General features: G+C 40.5%; 1 protein-coding gene and 1 long non-coding RNA gene across 2 annotated transcripts in view; both read right to left on the bottom strand.

The window, feature by feature from the left end:
* Positions 1-3402, bottom strand: part of LOC131357969 (condensin complex subunit 1-like) — a 130916-nt gene extending 127514 nt beyond the window's left edge. The window contains exons 1-4 of the mRNA XM_058397399.1: positions 3275-3402; positions 3095-3189; positions 2916-2996; positions 2445-2721 (exon numbers count right to left, since the gene is read on the bottom strand). Of these exons, the coding sequence (XP_058253382.1) occupies positions 2445-2721; positions 2916-2996; positions 3095-3189; positions 3275-3379 (558 nt within the window). The 5' untranslated portion in view covers positions 3380-3402. The remainder of the gene's footprint in view (positions 1-2444; positions 2722-2915; positions 2997-3094; positions 3190-3274) is intronic.
* A 445-nt stretch (positions 3403-3847) lies between these two features.
* On the bottom strand, positions 3848-7437 carry LOC131358265 (uncharacterized). Its single transcript, XR_009205364.1, has 5 exons — positions 7083-7437; positions 6656-6706; positions 4823-4927; positions 4660-4741; positions 3848-4536 (listed from the first exon to the last, which is right to left on the bottom strand). It is a non-coding gene; the product is annotated as an uncharacterized LOC131358265 (long non-coding RNA).
* Positions 7438-8191: the final 754 nt, after the last annotated feature.

The following is an 8191-nucleotide window of genomic DNA, read 5'->3' as shown; positions in this document are numbered from 1 at the left end:
AGAGAGTGTGAAGCCAGACAGCATAGGATGGTGGTGTGTAGGATGACTTTGATGGTCTTGTAAGCAGAGGTCAAAAGATAGAGATGGAGAAGAAAACCAAGTGGTGGAAGCTGAAAAAGGAGGAATGTTGTGAGGAATTTAGATGGCAGAAGTTGGAGGTAGGCTCTGGGTGGTCAGGTAGTGCTGCCAGATGACTGGGAAACTAAGCAGCAGAAGTGATCAGTGGAGGCAGGGAAGAAAGGTGCTGGGTGTGTCATCTGGAAGGAGAGGAAAGAAGATAAGGAGACTTGGTGGTGGAAACGAGGAAGTTCAGGATAGTATTCAAAGGAAGAGGTTAGCCAAGAAGAAGTGGGACATGGACAGGACCTAAGAGAATAGACACAGGAATACAAGGAGTTACAGCACAGAGTGAAGAGGAGGTGCTCCAAGGCCAAGCAGAAGGTGTATGATGAGTTGTACACTAGGTTAGACACTAGAGATGGAGAGAGAAGGACTCTGTATAGGTTAGCTAGGCTAAGGATGTGTGGGCAAGTTAGAGTTATTAAGGATAGAGATGGAAAGGTGCTCACAAGTGAGGAGAGAGGTACAGAGGAGATGAAGGAGTAGCCTGCTTTGAGAAGAGCTGATGAAATGAGGGAAAATGAGAGGGAACAAAAGAGTAGAAGGGGTGGGAACTCTGTGGAAACAGAAAGTAGATAAGAAAGATTAGAAAAGGATGAAGTCAGGTAGCGCTTTGAAGAGGATGAAAAGTGGAGCAAGGCAGTTGGTCCTGATGACATCCCGGTGGAGGTCCACAGTGCTCTCAGGAGAGGCGGCAGTGGAATTTTTAACTAGTCTGTTTACACAGGGTTTTAGAGAGTAGAGAAGATGCCTGAGGAATGGAGAAGAAGTGGGTATTAGTGCCGATCTTTAAGAAATACAGGGTGACATGCAGAGTTGCAGCAAACTATAGGGGATAAAGTTGATGAGCCATACAATGTAAGCTATGGGAAAGAGTAGTGGAAGCCAGGGGTTAAGGAAGGTTGTGGAAATTTGTGAGCAGGCAGTATGGCTTCATGCCCAGGTAAAGAGCAACACAACAGATGCGAATTTTTGCTCTGAGAATGCTGATGGAGAAGTATAGGGATGGTCAGAGAGAGCTGCACCTGTGTGTGTTTGTTAGACTTGGAGAAAGCGGTATGACACAGGCAGGTGCCAAAGAAAAAGGAGGCACTGTGGTACTGTATGAGGGAAGTCCCAGGAGTAGCAGAGTAGAAGTATGTCATGAGTGGTGCAGGACATGGGGTGGCTGAGAGGGAGCAGGACAGTGGTGAGGTGTGCTGTAGGCCAGACAGAGGAGTTCAGAGTGGAGGTGGGACTGCATCAGGGATCGGCTCTTGAGCCCCTTCTCTGTTTAGCAGTAGATGGACCAGTTGTCAGAGGAGGTCAGACATTTAGAGTCTCCTTGGAGGTCAATGATGTTTGCAGATGACATTGTGATCTGTAGGTGAGAGCAGGGAGCAGGTGGAGGAAACCTGGAGAGAGTGGAGGTTTGTGCTGGAGAGAAGAGGAATGAAAGTCAGTCGTAGTAAGACTGAGTACATGTGTGTGAATGACAGGGAGGGAAGTGGAACAGTAAGATTACAGGGTGAAGAGGTGAAGAAGGCACAGGAGTTGAAGTACTTTGGGGTCAACAGTCCAGAGTAATGGAGAGTGTAGGAAAGAGGCAAAGAAGCGAGTGCAGGCAGGTTGGAATGGGTGGAGAGAGGTGTCGGGAGTTCTGTGTGATAGAAAATTTCAGCGAGAATCAAGGGAAGGTGTACAGGACAGTGGTGAGACCGGCCATGCTGTACGGTTTAGAGACAGTATCACTGAGACAGAGACAGGAGTCAGAGCTGGAGGTAGCAGAGCTGAAGATGTTGAGGTTCTCTTTGAGTGTGACACGGTGGTACAGGATTGGGACTGGGTACTTCAGAGGGACTGCTCATGTTGGACGCCGGGGGGTCAAAGTTAGTGAGGCCAGGTTAAGATGGTTTGGACATGTCCAGAGGAGGGAGAGTGAGTATATTGGTAGGAGAATGTTGGACATGGAGCTGCCAGGCAGGAGGAAAAGAGGAAGGCCAAAGAGGAGGTATATGGATGTAATAAATGAGGATATGAAGCGAGTGGGTGTAAGTGTTGAGGATGCAGAAGATAGGGATAGGTGGAGAGAGATGATTCGCTGTGGCCACTCCCTGAAGGGAAAAAACTGAAAGCAGAAGAAGATATGCTGATCTCCTGTGGTCAGCTCCAGATGCAAACAAATACAAAATACTGCAGGAGATAAAACAGTAAAAGTGTCAGCAGTGTGGAACCATCTTAAAGTTTCTAACAAGCAATTAGCAATAAGACAAGCAATTTTTAAAAGCATATGTTGAAAATATACTGCATTATATTTTTAACTGTTCAGTGTTTCCACTTCTCACCCTGCAGTACTTGAGTACCAAAGTTAGGGATTTTTGGGAGGGCATGAGAAAAGTTATGAATATGCCTACATCCTTGTGTGGAGTGTAACGTACTTTAAACTGGGGCTCGGCTCTGCGGCGGAGTTTGGCCAAGATGGAGAGCAGAGGTTGGTAAACCGCATCCTCTGTAAGTTTATCACTGTAACACTCCCAGCACTCCTGTAGCTTCTTGAAGCCTCGCTCACACATGGAGAGCAGCGACAGAGATACAGCAATATCTGCCCACTGCCGCTCGGTCCTGAACAAAAACACAAACAGACAAGTGTTTATATTTTCTAACTTTAGTGAACCATTGCACCAAAGCATTATAGCTCCTGGCTAAAACATTCACATCACTACTCTACTAAGTGATAACAAACTATGTACATATATTCTTTGTAATAAAGTTTTTTAGTAGAAAGGGAAATGAAAACACTGATTTTTGCTACTCACTTTGCAGTTCTGAAACGCTGACAGAGCTTCTCCACCAAGCTCTCCGTCTGCCTCTCCTTAGTTATATAGGAAAACAGTTGCCTATGACAAAATGAGTACAATTAATCAATTACATATTTACAAATATATTAACCAAAAATCCAAGCAATACCAAACCAAATACCAAATTAATTTTTTACTTCATAACAGTGCTGAAGTCCTCCTCTTTCATTCCTCTCTCTGGATCGGACAGCCTACTTATAATGTCTGGCAGCAGATTATAGATGGCATTATCCTGAGAGAGGAAACCAACAACGACTAAACAAAGAAAGAGAAATAAAAAGTACATCAAGACGTACAACTCACAAATAAGTGCCTACCTTTGCAGCGAGTTCATTGAAAAAGTTGACTGCAAGGTTGTCAATATGTGGCTCAGGGTCAAGCAGGAGTGCAGCAACCTCGCTGACCTGACCTTTGACCTTCATCACATCCTTTAGCACCAACTGAGTCAGAACCGTGATGGCAGTCAGGCGCACCGACACGTTTTCGTCACACAACCTTCACAGACACATCCAATATAGAATGATAAACGACTCGTCACAAAACAACTTGCTGTGTAGTGTGCCAGAGTGCAGACTAGAATTTAATTTCAATTTATTTGTGTAGCGCTTTTAACAATGGATATCGTCTGTCTGTGGGAACAATAGTCTGTTTCGGGTGGGGAAGAAAGGGAAAAAATGGGGAAGAAGGGGAAGGAAGAAAAAAGCACACACCTAAATATGCAGTAACCTCCTAAAACTTATAAATAATGATTAAACAAAGAACACATTCAAATCAAGTCAAGTCCAGAAGCTTTTATTGTCCTTTTGACCACATATAGCTGATGCAGTACACAGTGAAATGAGACAACGTTTCTTCAGGACCCTGGTGCTACATAAACAACACAACAACATATAATTACAAAACAACACAGAGAGCTAAGGACAGAAAGTAAGCTGTCCTAGCTACATAAAGTACATCGTGTGCAACTTGGTGCAAACAGTGCAAGACAAAAGACAGTGCAAAGAGACAATACAGTACGTATAGCAGCAGTTGAATAATGTGCAAATACAATTCAAATAATAGATGACATGTACCCTAACAATAAATACAGGAACAAATTATAAAATAGCAATATATTAAACTATAAACAAAAGAGAAAAATAATATTTAAACATCAAATATTTCAATATAAAATATACATATAACTTTGTAAGAATACAAGCGCTATATGCAACATATCTATATTTTCTTAATTTTTTTGAGCAACTGCTTTTGTCATCGTCTCTGTCACTGGACAATAAATTCTGGCCTTGTCCTGGCTATGTCCAGTTGCTGATGTCCACACTTTCTGCAAGTGTTGGCCTTCCACTCGCCTAATGTATGCACGTAGTTGACGTGGCACAGGTGGTTGAATGCTGTTGGAGGAACACGTCTCGGCTGATGGACCATCACGTAGGGTGGAGTGCTGCTGGGCTGGGGAGTGCTGGTTGCTGAGGGTCCAGGGTCCATGTCCAGAGTCCGAATGTGGGTTCGGTGTGGGGACCGTGCTTGATAGAAGTGCTGGGCTCGATGGGAACAGCACCAGCTTGCGCCAGTATGCCTAAAACAACATGATGAAAAAAATATACATTAACAGTCTACATATATGGCAGTAAAATTTAAGCAATGGGTAAAGAGTTTAGGAGAGATATTTCAGATATAATATACTGAGATATTTACATACCAAATTCTCCTCCATAACTTGAGTGGGAGAATCTGAAGAAAAGTGATGAGTGTCCACAGGCCTGTACTGGACATTTACTTATCTGTAACATTAAAAAAACACTGTCAGTTGACACGCAACCTATAGATTACATGGTATGGCTTTATGTCTTTTCTATACATACCCTCTGTTGAGGAGCAGGTCTGTCCCCAGCTGCAGAGGGACACACACCTGTGCTGGAAAACTGCCATGGCCTTACGAGATTTTTGAGGCTTCAGTAGTCGAACATCTGTGAAAGTTAAATTCAGCAAGCTAAACTGAATAATAATTAAATCATAATGTACAATAATTCAAAAAATCGAAACGAATTAAAATGAACAACATGCAATTCTGTACAATTACCAGCCCTCTTAGATTGTAAATCGTAAATAATAACACTATAATAATAGTGCACTGTGATGTATAATAACAGTAAACTATGATGTAAAAAAAGCAAATATTGGTAAAAAGGGATATAGTTCATTAACAAAAGCATTCCGGATTATAGTATTGGACAAATTTATGTTAGTAATAGAAACTCCATTCACCAATAGCCGAGGAAGACGAGGTGTTACATTATTTTCAGATAAACTCCAAGATATCTGAACTATAGACTGTGGGATAGCTTTGATGATGTTATCATATTGTTTTCTGTCAAATAAATTAAATTTGGAACTAAAAGTTTCAAAAGACATTTGTATGACAGACCATACTCCTTTCTCCCACCAGTTTTTGTAGAATATAGATTTGTTCCTAAACACAGCATATCTACAGTTCCATAGAGGGACATTATGAGGACTCAAATTATGCTTATAGATCATTTTCCAATAAAGTAAGACCTGTTGATGAAACACTGATAACTTAACAGGGTCATAATCACATCTAAGGAAAAAAATGGATACCTCCAACTTTCATAAATATTTGGCTAGGGATATGAAACCAAAAACTATTTTCATTTTTCAAAAAGGATTTTAGCCAGTTTGTCTTAATCATACCATTAATACACTCAATGTCAAGGGATTTTAGTCCCCCTAACTGTGCTATTTGTGTCTTTATAAATTAATTTAACTAGATTAATAAAGTTTTCTCCAAAACCAAGTAATTCTAAAGTACGAAAATAAATTTGTGTTCAATCATGTCAAAAGCCTTAAAAAATCTAGAAATAAAATGAAACAATCTACGATTAAATAATTATAATCCAGTAAGTCAAGCACAAGTCGTATATTATTGTGAATTGAGCGGCCTTTCAAAAAACCTGACTGTGTCTCTGAAATAATCTGTGAAACTCCAATTTTTAATCTGTTAGCATAAATATGAGTTAAAACTTTAATAGTCATTATTAAGCAGAGTTATGGGCCTTCTTTGAGATTGTCTATTAATTTTGGATTTTTTCCAGGTTTAGGGATGAGAGTGATAATCCCTTGGTTCATAGTAGTCGGAAGAATATGGGATTCAGATATTTCTTTCAACATATGAAAAACAAGGTCTTTAATAAATATCCAAAAATGCCTATAGAAGTTACTCGTCAATCCATCTGAACCAGGCGATTTGTGTAATGATAAATAATTCATTGCTTTTTCAAGAAGCGTTTCTTCATCTCAATCTCAGTTCTTCACTGATGTATGTGATATCCCGGAGGTCATGTGATGTCCAGTAAGATGTGTTACCATGGTGAAAGTACACCAGTTTGAAGGATCAGTTACCTTTAGCTCACATCATGTTACTTGATCAATTTATAATGAATATGTTGTTGCTTATATGTGATTTGATGTAATCTAGTTATTGACCCTAACTGTCTGATTGGGGTGGGGGTGTTGACTTATGAAAGTAGTCATGAACAGTAACTAATGCAGCATCTAGGATTCTTATACCGGAAAATGACAGCAAGGTGCATTAGTTTTGCATAGTTTTGGTCTTTAAATCAATTGTAAACAGGACTTTATTGCTACTATCACAGCAGTCAAGTAAGGTTACTTACAACGGTGATGTACAGGTCCGAGCCGTCCTTACGGAGGTGTTTAATGGCAACCTACAAACAAAACAAAAACAAAACACCCCTGTGAAGTGTAGCAGTGGACAGATGGAAAACTTTCAAAAAGGTGAGGGCGGAAGGTGCGAACAGAACAGTGAAAAAGGTGGGACAAATAACACGTGGGGAAAACAGAAACGAGATCACGTGACCCAGAAATCATAAACACAGGCTTAAAACTAGTGCCGGGATTAATCAAGTTTTATCTAATCTTATTTTAGGGATGCCCTACAATGAAATGACAACCAGAGAAAGTTTTTGGAGAAAGTGCACATGCAAAAATCTGGACAATGCTCATGTCATTAACCTCATTACGCTCTACAGTTCATGTATTGTGTTGACCAGTGCAATCTGCAGGATTTGCACAGGCATTTACCTGCTGTCCATCTTTCCTACGAACACCTTCGTACACTGATCCAAAGCCTCCACTCCCCAGCAGATTTCTGATGGTGTACAGATTGAGATATCTCTGTGCTAAAGAAAACAAATAAAAAAAAAGACACAAAATGAGCCTCGTGTTTGTTGTCCTCTTCTGTGTGTATGTAACGCGCTGAGTTAGCATTAACGTAAGGGATCGCTCGCCTAACTCAAGTTGCAGCAGAAATCACACGAAGCTCACACAGGTCGCATTTCACATCTCGAGGGGTTTTTATTTTTTACTAGCAACAGTGTTATTTATTTAAAGAAGAAAAATTAAATGAGCAACAGAAATGAAAATAAAAACATCGGAGCCGCACTCATGCTGTACTCGCGGCTCACGTGACTGCAGACTGACCACAACACAAAAAAACAAAATGGCGCCCTGCTCTTAAAGGAGCCACAGCTTATTTCACTCGTTACAGGTGAAATGGTCAGTAATAAATCAGTGGTTTATTTCGTGTATGTGTTTTTTATTTCTTTTTATACAACAGCACAATAACTGCTAACCTTATCACAGCATTCTGATCATGGGTAAAAAAAAGCCAGTTGTTACTTATATAAAAAACAGCTTTCGTATCTACCTCAGATATACACTGCGGTCAAAAGAATTGACCACAACATTAACATCCCAGAGTTTCCATCATTTTCTTTTTTCTTTTTCTTTTCAAGCAAAAACCTTTTGCTGTTACTGCTTAACTAGCCTGAAATAGTGAATACTTAAGCATCGGCTAGTCACGTGACTGTCACATGATCGTACTGCACTGAGAGAGTTGTGGTCAGTCAGTATTGTCCTGTTCATCATGTTCATGTGTTTGTCAGCTTGATAGGACCATACAAATTTGTGTATCTTATATTAGAGCATTTAAAATTTAGTGCTTTGAGTACAATTCACTCACCTGTTAGTGGGTGGGATATATTAGGCAGTAAGTGAACATTTTGTCCTCAAAGTTGATGTGTTAGAAGCAGGAAAAATGGACCTATGTAAGGATTTGAGGCAGTGTCATGCTTTGGGCAATGTTCTGCTGGGAAACCTTGGGTCCTGCCATCCATGTGGATGTTGACACG

Source organism: Hemibagrus wyckioides, linkage group LG08 (assembly GCF_019097595.1).
Source record: "Hemibagrus wyckioides isolate EC202008001 linkage group LG08, SWU_Hwy_1.0, whole genome shotgun sequence".
Lineage (NCBI taxonomy): Eukaryota > Metazoa > Chordata > Actinopteri > Siluriformes > Bagridae > Hemibagrus > Hemibagrus wyckioides.
This window is presented reverse-complemented; position numbering and strand designations above follow the sequence as displayed.